General features: G+C 40.0%; 2 protein-coding genes across 3 annotated transcripts; one reads left to right on the forward strand and one right to left on the reverse strand.

Moving 5' to 3' along the window:
- Positions 1–415: 415 nt before the first annotated feature.
- RPS29 (ribosomal protein S29) lies at positions 416–2478 on the reverse strand. The gene is made up of 3 exons (XM_026000756.2): positions 2247–2478; positions 1914–2013; positions 416–544 (listed from the first exon to the last, which is right to left on the reverse strand). The coding sequence occupies exons 1-3, from the start codon at positions 2306–2308 to the stop codon at positions 536–538; spliced, it is 171 nt and encodes a 56-aa protein (XP_025856541.1). The 5' UTR covers positions 2309–2478; the 3' UTR covers positions 416–535.
- A 5824-nt stretch (positions 2479–8302) lies between these two features.
- On the forward strand, positions 8303–20584 carry LRR1 (leucine rich repeat protein 1). 2 transcript variants are annotated; one of them, XM_026000753.2, is made up of 4 exons: positions 8303–8783; positions 12555–12653; positions 15376–16097; positions 18962–20584. In XM_026000753.2, exons 1-4 carry the CDS (start codon positions 8577–8579, stop codon positions 19200–19202), a joined length of 1269 nt encoding a protein of 422 aa, XP_025856538.2. In that variant the 5' UTR covers positions 8303–8576; the 3' UTR covers positions 19203–20584. The 2 variants fall into 2 exon arrangements, with proteins under 2 accessions (XP_025856538.2, XP_025856540.2); XM_026000755.2 differs by lacking the exon at positions 15376–16097 and having other exon boundaries at positions 8484–8783; positions 18962–19239.
- Positions 20585–22127: the final 1543 nt, after the last annotated feature.

A 22127-nucleotide genomic window follows, 5' to 3' on the forward strand; every position in this document is an offset into this window, starting at 1 on the left:
GTATTGCCCAGGGATTTCAGTAAAACAACAACAACAACAAAAAAAAACTCAAAAAACAAACATATTTCAATAGTTTTACTTCTACTGCCTAGCTCATGGAGCAAATCAATTACTTACTTAAGACAGTTGTCTTGGGTTATATACTGGATCCTAAATATACAAGTCACCTTATGTAACCAAAAAAAAATATTCTGGGGCAACCCAAATTGCACACACAGTCCAAATTTGGCTCCCATGGACGTAACAGGATTTGTTGTTTTTGAAATATAAAAACACTGGCATTTTTATCAGTTTAGCATGAATAGTGATATAACTGAGGGAAATTAAACCACATTATGTTGAAGATAAACCCACTGAGAAAATAAGTACGTTTTAAAAATGAGATTTCCAAAATCAAATGACCATTCCAGTCACATTAAAACACTCATAATTGGAGTATTTTTATTTTATGTACAATGAGTTGGCATCAAAGTAGGTATCTTGGACATCTGCAGTTAAGGTAGGTATCTTGGATGACCCATTCAAGGAAGTTCACTTAATCCAACTGAAAAAGAAGCAGACAGGAAATAGATTAATTCAAAACGTTTAAATACTCATTTTATTCTCACCAACACTGGTTCTTATTATGAAGAATGAGGTTTAAACTGGAAATTTGACCCACCCAAGCTAGCTACCAATCTCAAAATAGCTTAAATATTTACCGAATGCCCACAACAAGCTGTTCCACAAACAACAATTATATATATTTTAAAGATTTTATTTATTCATGAGAAACAGAAAGGCAGAGACACAGGCAGATGGAGAAACAAGGCTCCACCCAGGAAGCCCAATGTGGGACCCTGGACCACGAGATCACCCCGAGTCAAAGGCAGAGGCTCAACCGCTGAGCCACCCGGGTGTCCCGACAACAATTCTGTTAACTTTAGTACTGTTATTCTCACTTCTTCCCTCAACAGAATTTTCCACTAGAAAAATACTACATAAAATGATCTTTACCAAAACCTCAGGGTGGTTATTAAGTAGGTAACTAATCACACAGCTAGTATTTTGGTACTCAATGTGTGACAGACGCTACTATAGGAGCCACTCGTAAATTAAGCCATTTAATCTTAACCTGTGAAAAACTGGGGACACAAGTTATTAGATCAAGAGCCTGAGTCCACTCTCATCACTGATACACTCACCACCTCCCACTGAGTGAGATATACAGGAACCTCCATACTGCAACAAGCTTTTAGTATATATACTAAGTGGCCAAAACTAAAAAAAACTCTAAACTTAAGATACTTTGTGTCTACCAGAGATCATACATTAACGTCAGTGACTATCTCAAAGACCCAACAAAGTGGTAGTTTTCGCCAGAGGAAAAAAAAAAAAACACTACCACTTAACTGATTTTTAGGACTCAAGACAGCTCTCTCTATGTATGCAAACTATACGCAAACTACTTTTTGCAACAACTTTGCAATTTATTTTTCTCAGGCAGAAACGTAACTTCATGTGACTGGTCTCAAGAGAGCTAAATAGGGAGACTTCTATCTGAATCCTAACAAGGTCTATCTGGGCCCCATTCCCCAAGCCCATTCCAGTATATGATGCTATTCCACAACTCGGGGCAGTAGCCAACACGTTTCTTTTGCTAGACAATGTCTGGATACGATTAAAGAGATCCAAAACTTAATTTTGGTTCCTAAAACTGACAGACTAGTGAAAAAGGAATTTTAAAGTCTACACCCTCCTATCCCATTACCCTGACTGCCAAAACTATTTTAACAGTGCCGTCCGATACCCCCAAAAGCCCTGCTATCAACTAAGACAAAGAGGAAGACGATGTTGTTCGAAGGCTCAAAAAAGGAAGTCTCCGAACGTTCCGCGCTCACAGGACCGGGAGTACGGCATCCGCGGCCGCGCACCTTAATGAAGCCTATATCCTTGGCGTACTGACGGAAACACTGGCGGCACATGTTGAGGCCGTATTTCCGGATCAGACCGTGCCGGTTTGAACAGACGCGGCTGTAAGAAAAGAGACGGCGTTACTGCAGGTCGCAGAAATGGAAGGATTCCACACTCGGGGGCAACCACCCGCACCGCCCGTCTTCCCCGACCCGTCAGAGGCCTGTAATGGCGGCAGTCACAGCTCCACGGTCGGCCTAACCCCACACGCCGCGCGGGCTCCCCTCCATTAGAGTTCTGGCCGCGTCACAACCCAGTGCAACCCTTCCTTAAAGCCACACTCTGTTGCTCACCAAGAACGAGAGCCCTGGCCAAACTTCCTCGGGTGGCTCCAGTAGAGCTGCTGGTGACCCATCTTGCTCTTTCGGATGCAACGAGGCAAAAGGAAGAAACCTGAGAACGCATGCGCTTCAAATTTTTCAGACAGTTTACCCAGAATGCAATGCTGACAAATGACGCGAGCGCTGTGCGGCTACGCTGTGTGGAGGGAGTGAATCGAGCGGTCTTGGAAGCATTCTAGGCCGGCCCGGCTGATGACGTCATCGCAACTCAGCCTCTAGTGTCGACTTGCGCTGCTCCCGAGCGCCGGGCGCGGTGGCGCGCGCCTGTAGTCCCAGCTACTCGGGAGGCTGAGGCAGGAGGATCGCTTGAGCCCAGGAGTTCTGGGCTGTAGTGCGCTATGCCGATCGGGTGTCCGCACTAAGTTCGGCATCAATATGGTGACCTCCCGGGAGCGGGGGACCACCAGGTTGCCTAAGGAGGGGTGAACCGGCCCAGGTCGGAAACGGAGCAGGTCAAAACTCCCGTGCTGATCAGTAGTGGGATCGCGCCTGTGAATAGCCACTGCACTCCAGCCTGGGCAACATAGCGAGACCCCGTCTCTTTTGTTGAGGCCCCCCCAAAAAATGAATTTTGAACCTTTGAGAAACACACAATCTTGTGATCTATTTTTTCATTTCCTGACCAATTCATGTTTTTAAAATTAAAGTTTTACGCTTGTAAAAAAGGATTTTGCTTCGACTCACCACTGACACCTGCTGGGACAAATTAACAAATCACTTAGAGTCAGCTGTAATAATTAAGAGTCAACGGTAGGAGTTTCTCTTACGTTAAACAGAATATGTTCTCAAAGCTGTTTCTTGGTTTTTAAATGACACATTCTTTTTTTTTTCTCTCCCTCTTCCCTCTTCCCTCTTTCTCCCCCCTCCTTCCTGACACATTCTTAGAGATAGACCTACAACAGTCCAGAAAAATGAGAGGCGTAGAAGGTTTGATATTTAAATGTGTTGAATTTAAAGTGAAAAACAACTTGCACAACATGTATGTTACTTTGACCAGATAATTTGATTAAAAGACAACTATTAAAAAACAAATGCCATCTGATAGTCCGCTGAAAGAGCTTTAAATTCCATACAGGACGTTTATAATGTCTCTAGATAAACCTAAAAATACCTGGTTCCGAAATCAAAACTTTAAATAGTTCTATAAAATGTACCACAGAGTGAAATTATCCAATAAATTTTTACACATGAATTCTTATATTAAGCCTGAAATACAACACTTTTTGAAGGTATGTTATCTCAGGATTCTGGTGGAGTGCCCCTCCAATCATTAAATTAGGTGTTTGGTGCATGATGAAGGAAGGAGGCAAGTCAGAAATTTAAAAAGCCGAAAAAGAAAAAGAAAAAGAAAGATAAAAAGCCAGATATGACTTAATTCCTGATCTTGAGACTTCTAGAGGAAGAAAATTGAATTATCTCAAAGAGCCCTTCCTTCCAGTTTCAACTTGTGTGACTCAATGACCTAAATATAACTAGGTAAGCAGAACATTCTATGTCCAATGATGAATATACTCATGGTGTACAAGAGGAGCAAAGGAGAAATTAATTCCAGCTTGAAGTATATTTTAAGAGGCCTTTGAAATAAGCCTTGAAGAGTGGGATTTCTGCAGGCAGCACTAGATGGAAGGGAATGCCTCGTGACAGGAAGCATTTGAGCCAAAGTATGGAGTTGGGGAACCTGAACAATCTTGTTTAACTAGAGTTGAGGATGTACAAAAAGCTTAGTGATAGGTAACACAGAAACATGTTTTATCATAAAGCTTGATTGTAGAGGGTCCAATGTCAAACTTCTATAGTTTTCCTGGAATTTATATCAATCATTGATGTGTATAGTTCCCAAAATTCATGTGGCCCTCAAAACATTTCCCCACCTATAGTCTTCTCAGACTTTTCCTAGCTGGTCTACAGAATTTTTTAAAGATTACAATGGTTCTGAGATCAATTCCATAAATATTTCAACACTTTGATATAGAATCCTTTGGACCTAAAAAAGTGTGAACTCATTTAAAAGCAAAAAGGAAAAGGACAATTAGTTACACTTGAACAATCTGTTAAACTATCTTAACAGCCAACTAGTTCTTAATGTTAAAGCCAGTGCTCACTGGTCTTTCCAAAAAATCCCAGAGCCCTTAAGAATTATGCTAAATCAAAAAAAAAAAAAATGCTAAATCTACTCTGCCTGTGCTCTATAAATGGAACAACAAAGCCTAGATGACAGCACATAGATGACAGCACATTCATTTATAACACGGCTTACTGAATATTTCAAGCCTACTGTTAAGACATATGCTCAGAAAAAAGGATTCCTTTCAAAATATGACCGTTCATTGACAATGCCCCTGGTCACCAAAAGCAAAGAGCTCAATGGAGATGTACAATGATATTAATGTTTTCATGCCTGCTAACACAACATTCATTCTGCAGCTCATAGATCAAGGAATCATTTCAACTTTCAAGTCTTTTTATTTAAGAAATCAGTTTTGTAAGGCCATGGCAGTCATACATAATAATTCCTCCATTAGATCTGGGGAAATAAATTGAAAACCTCCTGGAAAGGATTCACTATTTTAGATGCCATTAAGAACATTTGTGAGTTATGGGGAGAGGTCAAAATAGCAACATGATCAGCAGTTTGCAAGAAGCTTATTCCAACCTTGAGTTCTAGGGTTATTTGTTGTAACACCATCTGGAGGTCGCGAGCAAAGCCCTGGACTCTTTTCAGCCTCTATTCCCTTTGTGTAAAATGAAGGAAACGAATTAGAATATCTGTAAACTATGTTTCAGCTCTAAAAGCTTAGATTCCATGATAGGAGACCCTTTAAAAAGATTTAATTTGGTAGCAGTGTAGATGGTGGATCATTGCATTAGCCTTTTAACTGATCCCTGCCTCTAGTCCTGCTCTAAGACCTCCCAAGTAATCTCTTTACTGACCACAGTAACCTTTCCTAAACATGTCTGAATTTTATCTGCTGTTGAAATTTTTCAGTGGTTTCCCAGAACTTTCCGGCTAAAGTTCAAAGGCCTAGGTTTAGCAAACAAATTCTTTTCATCATCTGGCTACTTTATACTCTTCTTATGTCTGACATTTATTCCATTGTAGTACACTGTTGGTTTACTTGTCTCTCTTAAACACTGCAAAATCATCTCTGCCCTCTAAACATCTAATATAGGTGCTGGCATACAGCAAGAACACTATTAAGTATTAAATAAATGAATAAGTATTGAAGTAAGAAGACCTGATAAGTTTAGGAATAGTTCTGGAGGGAAGTAATGTAGCTCTCAACTGACATGGTAGCACTAACCAGGGAAAGGTGGGTATTAATTAGGAAATCATCGTGGAAGTACAACTTATAAGACCTAATTAAGGAGCATCAACAGGGGCAAGGTAGCACTACACGGGTCTAATGTTTAAGTCTTTATTTGTTAACTATTTAGCTTTATTTAATTTAATGAAGTTTATGATTAAAAAAAAACTAACTCTAAGATCTGGTCACAATGTGCTAGGGGAGACAAGTCTACACTGTCCATAGATTATGACTTCACTGTTTAATAATATGATGTGACTATGATTTACTAGTTTGAACCCAAGTGAGCCACAAACCTAAGTGAGTAAAGTTTACTGTGGGTACAAATGAAGGGGGGAAACTCAGAGATTCAATTAATTAACTGTTGAATGCTGTATATGTGAGCCAGAAACCCAGGCAAATAAATGAAAAGTAATTTTAGGTGCAATTGAATTCTCAAACTCCAAAAAAGGAGAACAAGATGTTAAAGGTAACTAGTGGAAACTGAACTGGGTTTTGAAAGATGAATAGGATCAATTAGTATGAACAAGACAGAGGGGAGGGATTAAGTGTAGTATGTAGGCTAGGAAGAAGAGGAACCAATTTTACAGAAGAAAAACCAATCTAGTTGTCATTTCTTTGATTCCTTTTGTTAAAAACTGAAGCCCACTTTAAAATGCCTTGTATTTCTATGTTCAGTTAGTCTGCAATGCAAACTAGCTTGAAGTAATTAAAGGTAGAAGAGGTCAACAGCCAGGTTTTGTTTGTATGGTAGTGAAGACAGAAACATGGATGGTAATCAAAGAACCTTTTTTTTTTTTTTAAATAAACTCTACACCCAGTGTGGAGCTCAAACTCACTACCCTGAGATCAAGAGTCTCATGCTCCACCAACTGAGTCAGTCAGGCTCCCCTAAAGAATCTTTTGCTTCCTAACCAGTCCAGGAAGACAAAAATAAATGCCAGTTCTTAGTATTTCAGCCATTAAAAGTAGAGAAACTAAGGGAAAGATGGCAGAGGGTGAGAGATCTCAAAAACCAATGTATGTTTACTTTCAGTCCAATGTTATTTTATGTAATCTTATTTAATAATTTTGGGAAACAAACATTTTTTTGAGACTGGCAATTAGGAAGTAAGTTTTTGGCAGTATACAACTGATATGGGAAACAGGCAGAAGGAAATGTAGATAAAATTAAATATCCTTTTAACCTACAGTCCATGACAAATACTTGAGATAGATAGATTATAACATTCCTCCAGAGCCCCCAACCCCAGGGTATATAATCACTTGCTCTTTATAATCCTGGGGCAGCAGGGAGCTGCAGGCAGCAGCAGCTGCATCTCTTTCTGCCCACGGGTCCAGCCCCCATGTTTTAATAAAACGATCATTTTGCACCCAAGACTTCTCAAGAATTCTTTCGTGGCCATGGGCTCCAGAACCGCCCCCCCCCCCAACCACCACCATTCAAAAACTACATCAACACTTTGTTCTACTCTAAAATCACCTTAGAACTTTTAGGTACGTTTCATATATTTAGATTACTCAACATTTAATCACTGAATCTGTGCTTTAACAACCCAGGTAACACCAAATAGAGGGTTGAGGCTCTGTTGTTGTGGTGGTGGTAGTCTTAGGTTTTGTACATTTCTATTCTAATTAAAATTATATCGCTTTATACATTTAAGCTTTTCCCAGCTCCCAACTGTCCCTGGAAGTTCAGAGTACATTTAACGCACCTGTAGTGCTTTAGGCTGTTGTTTTATTATTTTCTTCTACTCAAAAGAATTCAAAGAACAAAAATTGTTAATCCCTGTAAAGGTATCTTTGAAAGCTCTAAGGTGTCGTTTTGGTTTAGTTTCGTTTCGAACCATGAGATTAACAGTTGCTACTCACAGAGTCATTTTCATGCTCTCTACATGGAAGAATTGTAAATAGAAAAAGAAGTAATGTTTTATTAATCACTAATTTTTTTTTTCTTACACAATTATGTTGTTCAGAACGACAATCAACAGATACCACTTTTAGGTTCAACGTGTTGTAAACAGGGACGCTCACTTAACGGATAAATCATTATATTTTCGTAATCGAGAATCGGTTATTTCCGTAGGCCATTTCACATTTGCGACAGGACAGCTCAAACGACATGAATGTTTAATTAAAGGCCGGGACTAGGGTGAGGCGAGGGAGGCGCCCAGGGCACAAAATTTAGGGAGACAGGCCTCGGACCCTGAGAGCGCCTCCCTCGCCCCACCTGCGGCCTGGTCCTTCGTGGGTACATGTAATACGGAGTGCGACGGGCCTAGGGGGTCGGGACGGTTTTTCCAAGGGTCCGACGCCGTTAAGCCACTGACTCCAACCAACCTAGTAGCGGTTACAAAGTAGGAATTTGTTCCACAGAAACTGCCAAGGCAAATACTGTCCTATCAAATTCCGTCCTGACGTGACAGGCGTTGCCTCCGGAGGGGAGCCCCCAAAACTACACAAACACCCGCCCGTCAGCGCCGGCACTGGGCAACTCGTAAAGCCCCACGTCCCGAAGCCAGGTAGGCAAAGCGACCTCCCCTCTCCCGAGGACACCCCGCTTCCCTTCGGTGCACTCAACGACCCGGCCCGGCCCGGGGACGCGTGAAGTGTCAACGGCGGAAGCTGGAACTCCGCCCCCAAACTCTAACCACCCGCGCCCCCCGCCGCAAGCGTTCGCGGGAAAGGACGTTGCGCCTCGGCCAGTCGCCGGTTCCTCAGGCGGCCGGTGTCCGCGCTCCGCCGACTTGCAGCCGCAGTGAGGACCCGGCCCTGCGAGCGAGAGGGGCGGCCGTCGCCCGCGCGGCCCTGGAGAGCCAGGGTCCTGAGGAACCCCGAGCTGTTGGCGCTGGGGGCCGGCAGGCAGCTCCGGGGGCAGCCCGCATGCTCCAGGACCCTGGCGGCGGCGCGGCGCGGCGGGAACCGGGAAGTTTCAAAGCGCAGTGGTGGCGCTGCTGCGGGCCGCCGCTCCGGCGACATGAAGCTACACTGTGAGGCTGAGGTAGTGAGTCGGCAGCTGCCGGCTCTGGGAATGAGGAACCGGGGTAAGGGCGTCCGGGCGGTGTTGAGCCTCTGTCAGCAGACGGCCCGAGGTCAGCCTTGGGCTCGGGGCGAGCGAAGCGGCCCGCACCTCACCTGCCTGTTTATCTCCACCCTGAAGGACAAGCGCGGGACCCGCTATGAGGTGCGTGGACCCAACTGGCCCCGCGGGAGTCGGCCTTCAGCTCCTCCCCTCCGGGCCTCGCCCGCCCGCGCGTTGCCGAGGCTGGAGCCGGTCTGCGGGGTGCCTGAGCCCCACCACCGCCCCGAGCCCTGGGCGTCCGTCCCCCTGTGGACCCGAAGGAGGAAAGCTTTTGAGAGCGCACCTTCTCGTTTGTTTTTCTCTCCCGTTTCTTTGGCTTTAAACTGACAGCCTTTCTTTTTACTGATAGATAGTAACCCTGCCCTTGCCTTTTAAGGCGTCTGGAAACTCGGCCTGCGTGAAAGGAAACTTTAGATGAAACGACGATCCAGTTAGGGGGCCAGTAAAGTAATCAAACTTTCGTTCGATAATTTTTTTAAATCATTTTTTAAATTAATTATTTTATTAGTTGATTAGTTTTTTAGGAATTTATTTCTGACTTTTTGATTTTTTTTTTTCCTCCTGCAGTTTTTCCGCTAGCTTTTTGTTTTGTTTTTAAGATTTTTAAGGGATGGTCTAAGGTCGCTAGACCAGATTAGTACAGTAGTAAAGCAATAATACTTCAGGTTGCATATTGATGTTTTTATTCATGTTACTGCATCTCTTTTCTCTTAAATGTTTAATTTCCTAAGACTTGATTTTCTAGGGCTAGGACTCTTTCTCATCTGCACGGCAGTAGTAAGCTCTCTAGAAGGTGTTGGAAGTTGAAATAGAATTTTCAAAGCACAGGTTTTATAAAATCCTTTTCCCCTCATTTCATCAGGCACTGTTATTTTGTAGAAATGACTGGAATACCCTTGTGTCTACTATAAATAAAGTTGAGGGAGCGACTCATCTCCCACCCTTGCATCTGAGTTTTGTCTGGATTTTGTACAGTTTCTGGGATTATTTCCCTTATGGTGTTGTACTCCACAGTGAATGCTCTTAACTTGAGGGAAGGGACTATTACCGTCTCATTCAGAGACATTTTGTAATTGATATAGGCATTTGAAAGTATGCATAATTTCTCCCTCTTCATGGAATCAACTCATACAGTCTTTCAACTTGAAAGAACTTCAGCAGTCACCCAACATTTTATAAGAAGTCTGTAAGATGACAGAAGCAAACTCAACAAGAGTTTTGTCTGTCTTTTCTTCACCGTTGTCTTCCCCAAAACCTCTTTCATGCCCAGCTCAGGTACTGTCTTTTTTTTTTTTTTTTAATTTTTTATTTATTTATGATAGTCACACAGAGAGAGAGAGAGAGAGGCAGAGACACAGGCGGAGGGAGAAGCAGGCTCCATGCACCGGGAGCCTGATGTGGGATTCGATCCCGGGTCTCCAGGATCGCGCCCTGGGCCAAAGGCAGGCGCCAAACCGCTGCGCCACCCAGGGATCCCCATATTTTAAAAGTCTGTAATGATTTCTTCCTTAAAACTTAAGCTGCATTAATAATTGTAGGTGGTAATTCTAATCAAAATTTTATTGTGAACTGTGAGTTGAAGGTTTACTGTGTGCAAGATGCTATGCTAGGTACTGTGGGAGAATAAACGTGGTTTAGTCACTATCCTTACAACACTAGGAAGAAATAGAAGTAGAAACCAGTGCTTACAATACAAGTTGGACTATGATGAATGTTATAATAAAGGTAGAAGAAGAATAGTTTCAAAACAAAATGAGTTTGATTACAGAGGCTTGAGGAAGTTTTTATAGAAGAGGTGGTGCCATAGGGCTTGGGATGACATAGTAGGTACTCCATAAACATTTGTTGAATAATTAAAGTGGTGTTGATCCTGGGCCTTGAAGACAAGGTATTAGTGCTATGTATGGGAAGTTCTTTAGGGATCTTTCATAAACCAACTTTTCCATCCTATGATTTAGCTACTGCCCATCTCACTGTGATTTCCAAATCTGTATCTTTGGCTAGTCCTCTCCCTTAGTTTGCAACTTGGATCTTTTATAAATTGGAAATCTTCACTTGGATGTGTTGTAGCATTTCAAACTCAAGAAAATCTAAAAATTAATTTACTTTACCACCTATAAACTTCCTCTTCTGTAATTCATTAAATAGTGCTCTGCTCTTGGGGCACCTGGGTGACACAGTCAGTCAGTTGAGCATCTGCCTTAAGCTCAGGTCCTGATCCCAGGATCCTGGGATCCAATCTTGGAGTCAGGCTCTGCAAAGGGTCTGCTTCTCCTTCTCCCTCTGCTCCCCACTCCCCCCGCCCCATGCTCTCACTTTCTCTCTCAAATAAATAAATAAAATATTTTTTTAAAAAATAGTGTTCTCTTCTATCCGGAAACCTTAAGGCTTTTGCATTCCCACAGCTAAAATGTTGAATCCTTTTAATTCAACATCCTACATTATCTTTCAGATTTTCATACCTCCTTCTGTCCCAACTGCAGTCTAAATTACCATTACCCCTTGCCTGGCTAGTCTCTTAAAAGATATTCCTATCTCTTCCTGCCTCCATCCCCTCTCCCTTGCCCCAAAGTTCATTCTTACACTGTAGTTAACAGGAATTTATCAAAATATAGACCTATGTTCCCAGCTTCAAGTCATTCAGTGGATATTGTTTGTAGAATAAAATCCAAAATTCTTTTTTTTTTTTAAGATTTTATTTATTTATTCATGAGAGACAGAGAGAAGCAGAGACCTAGGCAGAGGGGGAAGCAGGCTCCCTGCGAGGAGTCTGGCTTAGAGATTGGATCCCAGGATCCCGGAATCATGACCTGAGCCAAAGGCAGACACTCGACCACTGAGCCACCAAGGCAGGCACCCCCAAATCCAAAATTCTTGACATAGTTTACAAAGTCTTTCGCCATTCAGTCTCTGCCTGTCCAGGTTCACCTGCCTCCTTCAGCCATACTGAACTTTCAGCTCCTCACAGCTGCCAACCTCTCTTGCCTTCAAGGCTTTGCACACATTTTTTCTTTTTGGTATGCTATTCCCTCTCTTTCCCCGGTACCTTCACTTGCCCAATATCTCCTAATCCTTCAGTTCTCACCTTCAAGGTCACCTTTTCCCTTGACCAGGTAAGGGATATTCATTTGCTATATGATATGAGGTCTTAGAGCAACCTGTACTTCCCTTATCTTAATATTCGTTAGGCTTGTAATTCTTTAATAATCTCTCATCAGACTGACAGCTTTGTAAATACCATGTTGGTTTTCTTTACTACAATTGTTTTAAGCCCCCTATCATAGTAACTGGTACAGTGAGTGCTCATCAGTAGTTGAAGTCTAAAGCAGAAGCAACATCAGTCATTAAAATTTTTTGAGCACCTATTATATATTGGCCACTATTGTGGCTCCATGGATACAGTAGTGAACAAAGGAGACAAGATTCTGCTTTCAAGGAGTTTATAATCTTGTGGGAGGTGTATCGACTTGAGAGTAATGAACTCAAGTTAAGAAGGCAAGTAACTACTATTGGCAGTTCCTATTATGGCCACATAGTTGGAATGGGACTAAAGGAGCATTTTCCCAAACAGGATTCACAGGTAAGAGTTACTGAGCTAATAAAACAGTAATATCTACCATAAGCTAGATAAGAAATGTAGCTACCCAAATGCTAAAAGAAAAAAACCCAATGAAATTAAAACTAAAAACCACAGAACACCCAGACTTAAGGAGTAAAAGTCTGGCAACGTAACTGGCACATTCTAGTTGTAAATAATATTTATTAACTATTAATTATAAATATATTATCTAGTAATAAACATTACTAAATAATAATATCTGGTTTTGTCCTTTTTTTTTTTTTTCCTTTTTTTTTCTCATTGGTTTTAAGTAGCTAAAGGAAAACATTGAGCAATTCTTCACCAAATTTGTGGATGAGGGGAAAGCTACTGTTCGGTTAAAGGAGCCTCCTGTGGATATCTGTCTAAGTAAGGTATGGTCTTTTTTTGTCTTTTTTAAAGATTTTATTTATTTATTTATTTGAAAGAGCATAAGCTGGGGGAGAGACAATAGCAGACTCCTTGCTAAGTGGGGAGCCCAACACAAGGCTCAATCCTAGGACCCTGGCTTCATGACCTAAGGCAGATGCTTAACAGACAGAACCACCTAGGCACCCCTAAGTAAGGTACAGTATTAAAAATATTAATGATTAGGTTGGTTGGCTGTATTTTCTTTATAGAAGAGTCTAAGCATCCTGATATCCCACATAGCTGAATAGAGTTGGATACTTGGCAGGTATGTTTGAAGAAGCAATAGCAGCTTCTTTGGCATGCTGGCATAGCTCTAAAAGTGAAGAGAGCCTGGTAAGGCTATGCAGGATGAGGAGGAAGGAAAATGACTTGTTTCTGTGTTCCAGGTGGAGTCTTAGGATATTCTTAGAGGGAAACTCTAAGGCCAGGGGCACAAGTCTGCATTTTGTGAGCATAACCACAGTTTACAAATCTAAATTTAGTGTAAAAAAAGATCAAATACAATTAGGATCATTTTAGGAGTACTTTATTTATTATTATCTTTTTAGAAAATACTTAAACCATTGAAATAAAACTTTGCTGTGCCCTATCTCCCCTTCTCCCGACCCGCTCCCAGAGGGTAGAAGCAAGATCTCATTCAACCTTGCATTATCCTCAACCCAAAGTGCTTTGTAAATAAGAAAGTTTGATGATAATTTAAGATATTTGTAGTGAATGGAAACATTTTGTTCTACCTCCTTTCTTGCAGGTTTTCATTTTCTCTTGATACTCATCCTTCCTTCTATTCCCTTCTACCTAAAAACAAGCTGAAAAAAAAAATAAATAAAAAAAAATAAAAAAAAAAAAAAAATAAAAACAAGCTGAGGTCTTACCAAGTAAGAAAATAGAATAGACAAATTTCTAAAAAGACAAGGCCAAATCCATTGCCTCCACTTACTATCTCCTTTTCACTTTTGTTTTCAGTGGTTTATTCAAAACACTGTCTCAAAGATCACTGATGTCCTTCCTATTTGCCAATCACATTACCATTATTATTATTATTATTTTATAATTTACTCATGTGAGACACAGGGAGAGAGGAGGCAGAGACAGAAGCAGGCTCCCTGCAAGGAGCCCAGTGTGGAACTTGATCCCTAGACTCGGGGATCACACCCTGAGCCAAAGGCAGATGCTCAACCGCCAAGCCACCCAGGCATCACACGTAGCCATTATTTTTCATCCTTTTTGAGCTCTGTAGAATTTGACACTGATGACTACTCCCTTCTTAATAAAACTTTCTTTTCCTAGCATCTGTGACAGGGCACTATTTTGGTTTACCTTTGGTTTTTCTTAGCCACTCCTTTGTCTCCTATCTCTGGCATCTTCTTTCCTATCCCCCAATTAAAGGCTTTATTCCAGTCCTTTGCCTTTTCTCTATCATACCTGCCTTCCATTCTCATAGCTCAGTCTTTGTCACTTTGAAATCTTTAAGCCATTACCCTGTACTAGACCTACTTGACCCAGGTCTCCAAACTTACCTCACACTACTTCACTGTGTATACTGCTGCTGAAATAATATTTAGCCTTGTCATGTAATTCTCATGCTTAAAGTTCTTCAAAGATTTCCCACAACCTGATCGTTCCATCCTCCTTACTTGATAACAGGTTCATCTATACCATCCCCATACTGTATTTTACATCTCTACAAAGCTCCTACATTCCAACCAAATGAGATCACATACTGTTCTCAAACTTGCTACAAGTTCACTAGTCCTTCACATCTAAACTCTAGGAAACTTATATACTGCAAGCATTAGTTATTTCTATTGATAACTTAGTTCACATATCACTTTGTTAGTGGTTTTTCTGTCCAGCTGGAAGCCATCTCTCTTGCTTTTCATGTTTTCTAGCACTTGTTACAGTGCCATTTGGCCCTGCTTTTGACAGCCTTGTTGCTTTTCATAATTCCAAGTTTTTGTGTGAATGGCAGCCCTGGGTATTTTGCAATGCACAGCACCATATCAGTCTATCTCAGAGGCACTGGAGATTTGCCTTAGTTCATCTTTTTTTTTTTTTTTTTTTAAAGATTTGTTGATTTTAAAGAGAAAGTAAGAGAGCACGAGCAGGAGGGGCAGGGGGAGAGAAAGAGAGAATCTCAGACTCCACACTGAGTGCACAGCCCAACATGGGGCTTGATTTTACGACCCTGAGATCAAGACCTGACCCAAACCATGAGTCAGATGCTTAATTGACTTCACTACTGACACACCCCTAAAGGTTTTGTTTTTAAGAAATCTTCTCACCCAACGTGGGGCTCGAACTCACAACCCTGAGGTCAAGAGCTACACACATCACCAAATGAGCCACCCAGGTGCCCTGTCTCAGTTCATTTAAACCCAAGTCTTAAGTAGAATCTTTTCATACTTTCCATCTTATTTTATACTCTTTTGGTTTCCCTTCGAATGGTTTTATTTAGAGTGTGTCTTTCAATATAAACTTTTTAAAAAAACTTTCAACATTTTTTGCATCTATATTGAAATTTAATGAAAGTAAAATACTAAAAAATTTATTTTTACAGCCATTTCCAAGAAATTATTGCATCATTTTGCATGTATAACTTTATAGAAATCATTACAGGATGAATTAGCATGCATATATTATCTAAAGTGGAATTTATAATTGTACAACTTATTTTTATTTATCTAGGCCAATTCCAGCAGTTTAAAGAGTTTTCTTTCAGCCCTGAGACTGGCTCACAGAGGTTGTGATATTGAAGCACCGCTTTCAACCTTCGCACCAGTGAAGACTTCAGAATTTGAAAAATGTAAAACTAAAATGGTTATCACATCCAAAAAGGACTATCCTCTAAGCAGGAACTTCCCACCTTCTCTGGAACATCTTCAGACTTCTTATTGTGGGCTTATCCGAATTGATATGCGTATGCTTTCCTTAAGAAACCTTAGGAAATTAGACTTGAGTCACAACCATATAAAAAAGCTTCCAGCTACAATTGGAGACCTCATCCATCTTCAAGAACTTAATCTGAATGACAATCACTTGGAGTCATTTAGTGTAGCCTTGTGTCAATCTACACTCCAGACATCACTTCGGAGTTTGGATCTCAGCAAGAACAAAATTAAAGCACTCCCTGTGCAGTTTTGCCAGCTCCGAGAACTTACAGATCTGAAACTTGACGATAATGAATTGATTCGATTTCCTTTCAAGATGGGACAGTTGACAAACCTGCGTTTTTTGTCGGCAGCTCGAAATAAGCTTCCTTTTTTGCCTAGTGAATTTAAGAATTTATCCCTTGAGTACTTGGATCTTTTTGGAAATACTTTCGAACAACCAAAAGTCCTTCCAGTTATAATGCTGCAAACACCATTAAGTTTACTGGAATCCTCTGCACGAGCCATATTATATAATAGGTAAGACTTTAATAGTTATAAAATGTGATATCTTTGTTAGCATTCTAGTATTTTCATCATCCTTATTGTTTTTGTTTAAGATTTTATTTATTTATTTGACAGAGAAAGAGCATGAGCAGGGGAAGTGTCAGGGAGAGGGAAAGCAGACTCCCTGCTGAGCGAGGAGCTGGATGCGGGGCTGGATCCCAGAACCTTAGGATCATGACCTGAGCCGAAGTCAGACACTTAACCACCTAGGCGCCCCTCATCATCCTTGTAATCACTGTCTTTAACATAGTTTACAATGCTGTACACAAACTGACCCCTTGCTCCAGTGACCTTCTTGGTGCTCCTTACCTCTGCTTGGAATGCTTTTCTTTTCTTTTTTTTTTAAGATTTTATTTACTTATTCATGAGAGACACAGGCAGAGGAAGAAGCAGCTCCATGCAGGGAGCCCAATATGGGACTCGATGCCGAGTCTCCAGGATCAGGCCCTGGGCTCAAGGCGGCACTAAACCGCTGAGCCACCCAGGCTGCCCTTGGAATGCTTTTCTTCCAGAAAGTTCCATAGCTCACTTTCTCACTTCAGTTCTCTTCCAGTGGCACCCAGAAAGGCCTTTTCTGACTATTTACAGTTTGGGGCAGCCCTTAACATAGCTTGCCTTTTTTTGTTACAGGATTTGTTATGTAGCATTGCATATTTTTTTTTTTTGGCATTACATATTTTTTAACATGTGTTTTCCTGTCAGCTTTCTCCATTAAAATGTAAGATCCATGAGTGCATAGACTTTGTCTTGTTCTCCACCGTACGTTTCCCCAGGGTCTAAAACATGATATTCCCCTGTTCCTGCCATATACTTGGCACTTAATATTTGAACGAATGAATGGCAGTTGTTTCTCAAAATGTAATTCCCTGACCAACAGCATCAGAATCACCTAGGAATTTTTGAGAGATTCGAGGTTTGAACTCCACTACAGACTTATTGAATCCGAAATTCTGAGGGTGAGATCCAGCCATCTTTTTTTTTTTTTTTTTTTTTTTTTCCAGCCATCTTTTTTAATCAGTCCTTCCAGATAGTATTGATGCACTTTAAAGTTTGAAAACTCAAATCTGCCATAGAGGTCAAGTGTGGTCTTTGGAGTCAGACTTGGGTTTGATTCCTGGCTTCACCCCTTAGTGTGGCTTTAGCAAGTTATATAACCTCTTTGATTCAGTTTTCTCATCTGTGAAACAGGAACAATAATACCCACTTTACATGGTTGTGAAGATAATGGAGCTAGTGTAATGCCAAAGCATTTGGCATATAGGACTTAATATCTATTGGTTCTCTTCCCCTTGTCTTTGAACACGAACTGCACTTAGTTTCATGAGACACCAAACTCCAGTTATTCATTTGGTTCATGCTTCTTTCATAGAGGAGACTAAGATGTGGACGAAATTATTATCAAGTACCTATAAAATAGTAGGAACACCATATTTCAGAGATAGGATTGGATTTTTAGTGGGGAGAGAAGGTCTAAAAACAAAACAAAACAAAAAACAGGCTATATGGGCCTGGAAAAATATGCAGAATTTTGCATACAACTTTATAATGCTCATGGACTGTCATTGAAATTCAGTCCTCCCTCCTCAATTGTATCTAAGAGTGCTTAGCTTAAAGCGGTGATTCTCAAATTTTATTTCACATTTGGAGTCACCTGAGGAGTTTCTAAAAATTGTGATGATTCAGGGTACCTGCCTGGCTCAGGACTGACATTCAACATAGAAAAGTGCAATGGTGGAAGGAAAAAATAGGTAATCAAAATGTAGAGAAGGTAGAAAAATATTTTGTGCTGAATGATTTAGCATTGTAGTATTGACATTGTTTTTTAAACTTGACCTCTACTAATATTAGGTTCTTGTAAGGCGACCTTAACTTTTACTTTGTATGTTTTTAGTTTAGACCAACTTGTTATAAAAAGAGTAGAGATCCAAAGCTATGAGAATAATTTCTGTTACCGAGCTCTTGGTAAATTGTCCCAACTACGGGTTACAAACATAAGGTTATGGTCTATTAGAAAAATATGTGAGAATTTAAATTAGTAGGTTTTATTTATTTGTTAAAAAAAGATCTGAACACCTATTATATGCCAGCCTAGGCTAGGACTAGAGAACCAAGAATAGACTCTGGAAGACAGACAAAGTAACTTGGGGCATGGTGAGTTTGGGGGAAGGAGTTGGGCAGTGAGCAAGCAACCTCAAGAGACCAGCTTATAGTGACTCATAGATGAGGGTAAAGAGTTTGACTTGATTTTAATTGCATTGGGCACCATTGAAGTTTTAAGTAGGAGGACAAGTGATTAAGCGAGGTGAGGTCAGCCTCAGACAGTAAGTAAAACAAATACCCCAAACAATATATGGTTTGAATCTATTTCACAGTTTAAAAGTCCCTTTTAACAGTGGATGCCTGAGAGAGTATTTGGATTTATTTATATAAATATTTCTTCACAGGGAGAACTCCATAATTTTCCCATTACCGTTATGAGAATTGTGTAACAACTATGTATTTAAATGATCATTTTATATTGGTCATACAGTATAGATGTAAAGGACAGATGACTTTTCATTTTATTCCATGGGTTTTGCTATTAACTGACAGTGCTAAAAGATACTTTATTTGGTAGTATAGATCCTCTTAGGTTTACAACATCATATGGTATTTTTAGTATATTTTTCCCACTCTTAACTGTTTGGAAGAGAGGACAGTATATGAGCCCCTTACTGGAGTAATCTTATTTTTCCATGGTTATAATTCAGTGTCCAGTAATTCATGATTTTTTACATGAATTTCTGAATCTAGTAACATATTTAAACAGTATTTTTTAAACTTTTTTTTTCCATTAGGATTCCATATGGCTCTCCTATCATTCCTTTGCATCTTTGCCAAGATTTGGATACTGCAAAAACCTGTGTTTGTGGAAGATTCTGTCTAAACTCTTTTATTCAGGGAACTACTACCATGAATCTACACTCTGTTGCTCACACTGTGGTCTTAGTAGATAATATGGGTGGTACTGAAGCGCCTGTTATCTCTTACTTCTGTTCTCTAACATGTTATGTAAATTGCTGTGATATGTTAAAGTAATAGGTGATACCACAAAAAGAAATTCCGTCTAGTTACAGATCAGTTTGGGATTCATTTATGGTATAACTGTGTCAGATTGGAGGAAGGGAAGCCTTTTGTATACTTACTTGAAGGGAAGAATGTGTTACTCTAACATTTTCAATCATTTGACTGTAAAACCTTAATTTCATTAAGACCTATATTATCTTATTGTGAGATAAACTTTTATTAGTTTATTGCACTTGTGCTGATTTCAGCATAATATTTCCAGAATGGGTTGTGGGGTTATCTTTTAGTGTTAAACAGAAGTTGATGCCTACCACTCCAGTCAGAATTTTCATATCAGTTTTATTCTTGAATTTCAATTAAAGAAATTGAGTTTCTGTATGCAAAAAATATACCTTGGAAGACTAAGATAGTCTAAATTTTAGTGAGAACTTGTCTGGTATGAATCTATGGTATACCATTTTTTGTGTTTTTCAGGTATATTCTACATATAGAAGTCTGTTTTCAAGCATAAAGTTGGAGTTGCTTTGGGATAAACAGACATCAGCTTTTATAAGTTTTATAATGTAATTCACGTAATCTTTGTTATGATTTCTAAGTTTTTTAACTTTTAGAGTTGGAACAAGATTTTAAGGTTGGTTAGAAGGAGCAGAAAATTGCTACATTTTACTGACTACATTCTGTATTCAAGGGTTGTTCTTTTTTCTGTTTATTATTTTAGTCACTTAATATTTTTGTATTTTTAATTTAAAAAGTGGTAGTGATACACCGGCTAAACTATGATGAGGATTTGAGATAAGGCAAGGGAATGGAAAACGAAGCTGCTTGAAAAAATTGTGGAAAATGGAACCAGTAGAACTGTTCTATTCGGTTCCTTCCCACTCCTCTTCAAATCAGCCTCTCTTTTACATCATTGAAATAGCCTCATAACTGGTTTCTGGGAACAAAGGAGGTGAAAGATTAAGAGTTACTGGAGAAAACCCCTCTTAGGTATTAGCATTAACCACTGCTGTTTTGGGCTTGGAGTTACAGGTAATCTGTGTAAGACTATTTTTTAAGGCATAGGTAACTACTACTTCCTGTGTCCTCCTAAAATATTTATTTGGAGCATCCTATTCTTTTTCTGAAAATACAACTATTCCTCAGTAAATACTGTTTTAAATGTTAAAAGATTTTTTTATTAAAACTTTGTATATGATCTCCAAAACATCTCTTCTTCTTAGAGCAGATTCTTTGATCCAGAGGAGTAATTCTTGGCTGACTTTAAATTTGTATTGCTTGTTGTCAATTAAATTCTTCCTGCAAAAGATTTCTATATAACTTCTAGTTTTTCATTTAAAAAATCACATATATAAAGCAAACATGGCTTAAATAAAAAGAGCTGCCATTTAACTACATCTTGTTCCAGGTGTTTTACATACATTATTTGATTTAATCCTCACAAATTACCCTAGGAGGTACTGTGAACCCAGATCAGAGATTTTAAGCCCAGGTTTTATACTGCCTTCTAAAGTTAATTCATTTTTATTCTTTAAAACTAAGAATTCTAGGGCGCCTGGGTGGCTCAGTGGTTGAGCACCTGCCTTTGGCTCAGGTTGTAATCCCATGGCCCTGTGATTGAGTCCCACATCAGGCTTCCCACAGATAGCCTGCTTCTCGAGACCTTTGCCTATGTCTCTGCCTCTGTTGTGTCTTTCATGAATTCTTTTAAAAAACTGTTTTGCTGCGTATTTAACTTGTATGCAATTTTTTAAAAAGATTTTATTTATTCATGAGACACACAGGGAGAGAGAGAGAGAGAGAGAGAGAGAGGCAGAGACACAGGCAGAGGGAGAAGTAGGCTCCATGCTGGGAGCCTGATGTGGGACTAGATCCTGAGTCTCCAGGATCACGCCCTGTGCTGAAGGCGGTGCTAAACCGCTGGGCCACCCAGGCTGCCCGTGTATCCAATTTTTACATGTTCTTGTAGAAAGTTATTTTAAGTGGAGTTTTTTAATTTTTTTAAGATTTTATTTATTTATTCAAGAGAGACACAGAAGCAGAGGCATTTAGGCAGAGGGAGAAGCAGGTTCCATGCAGCAAGCAAGCCCTTTGTGGGACTCCATCCCCAGACTCCGGTATCATGCCCTGAGCCAAAGGCAGACGCTTAACCACCGAGGTACCCAGGCATCCCTAGAAAGTCATTTTTCATCATCAACAAATCAAATATATCTATGTTGGGACAAAGTGCCAACCAGCTGTTACCCTTACCCCTTGCCCTTTGCCTTTGCATTCTTATTCATCTATGAGCCATCCCATGTAAATATCTTGGCCAACTTAAAATCCTTGTACAAAATGCAGAATTTTTTTCATAACCCATACGCTTTGTCACTTTTTTTGATACTGTTTTACCTCCCATGGGTTACAAGGCTCACTTGATTTTCAGCCTTCCATTCAATTTTCAGTGGTTACTGCTTACTTTCTCAAACCTATGACCAAGAAGTTGCAACATTTGAGTATCTCCCAAAATGATTTCTAAAAAATCTAGTTTGTGCCATCATGGACTCACATTTTTTTCATAGCTTCAGAATCTCTTGCTTTAGAACTGTTTTGAATTCCTGCCTTACATTCAGGACCAGTCTAAAAGGGTGCTATGGTGCTGTCCCAAAAACTATGATGGAAAGGTTATCTGTGTTGTCCAGTAGGGGTAGCCACTCAACATGTGTGGCTGTTGAGCACTAAATGTAGCTAGTGTAACTGAGCAAGTGCATTTTTAATTTAAATACCTATATATGGCTAGTGCTCCCCCCCCCCCTAATTTGCAAGTCAGCTTTTTATACCTCAACTTGGATACTCTGCTCCAGTCAGCTATAGGCAGGCCTAATTTATCCTCTTCATTTACTTTCTTCAAAATCTGATTTGAGACCTTTCCCAGCAGCTCATCAGTCATGATTACGAATT

This window comes from Vulpes vulpes, chromosome 6, assembly GCF_048418805.1.
Source record: "Vulpes vulpes isolate BD-2025 chromosome 6, VulVul3, whole genome shotgun sequence".
Classification (NCBI taxonomy): domain Eukaryota; kingdom Metazoa; phylum Chordata; class Mammalia; order Carnivora; family Canidae; genus Vulpes; species Vulpes vulpes.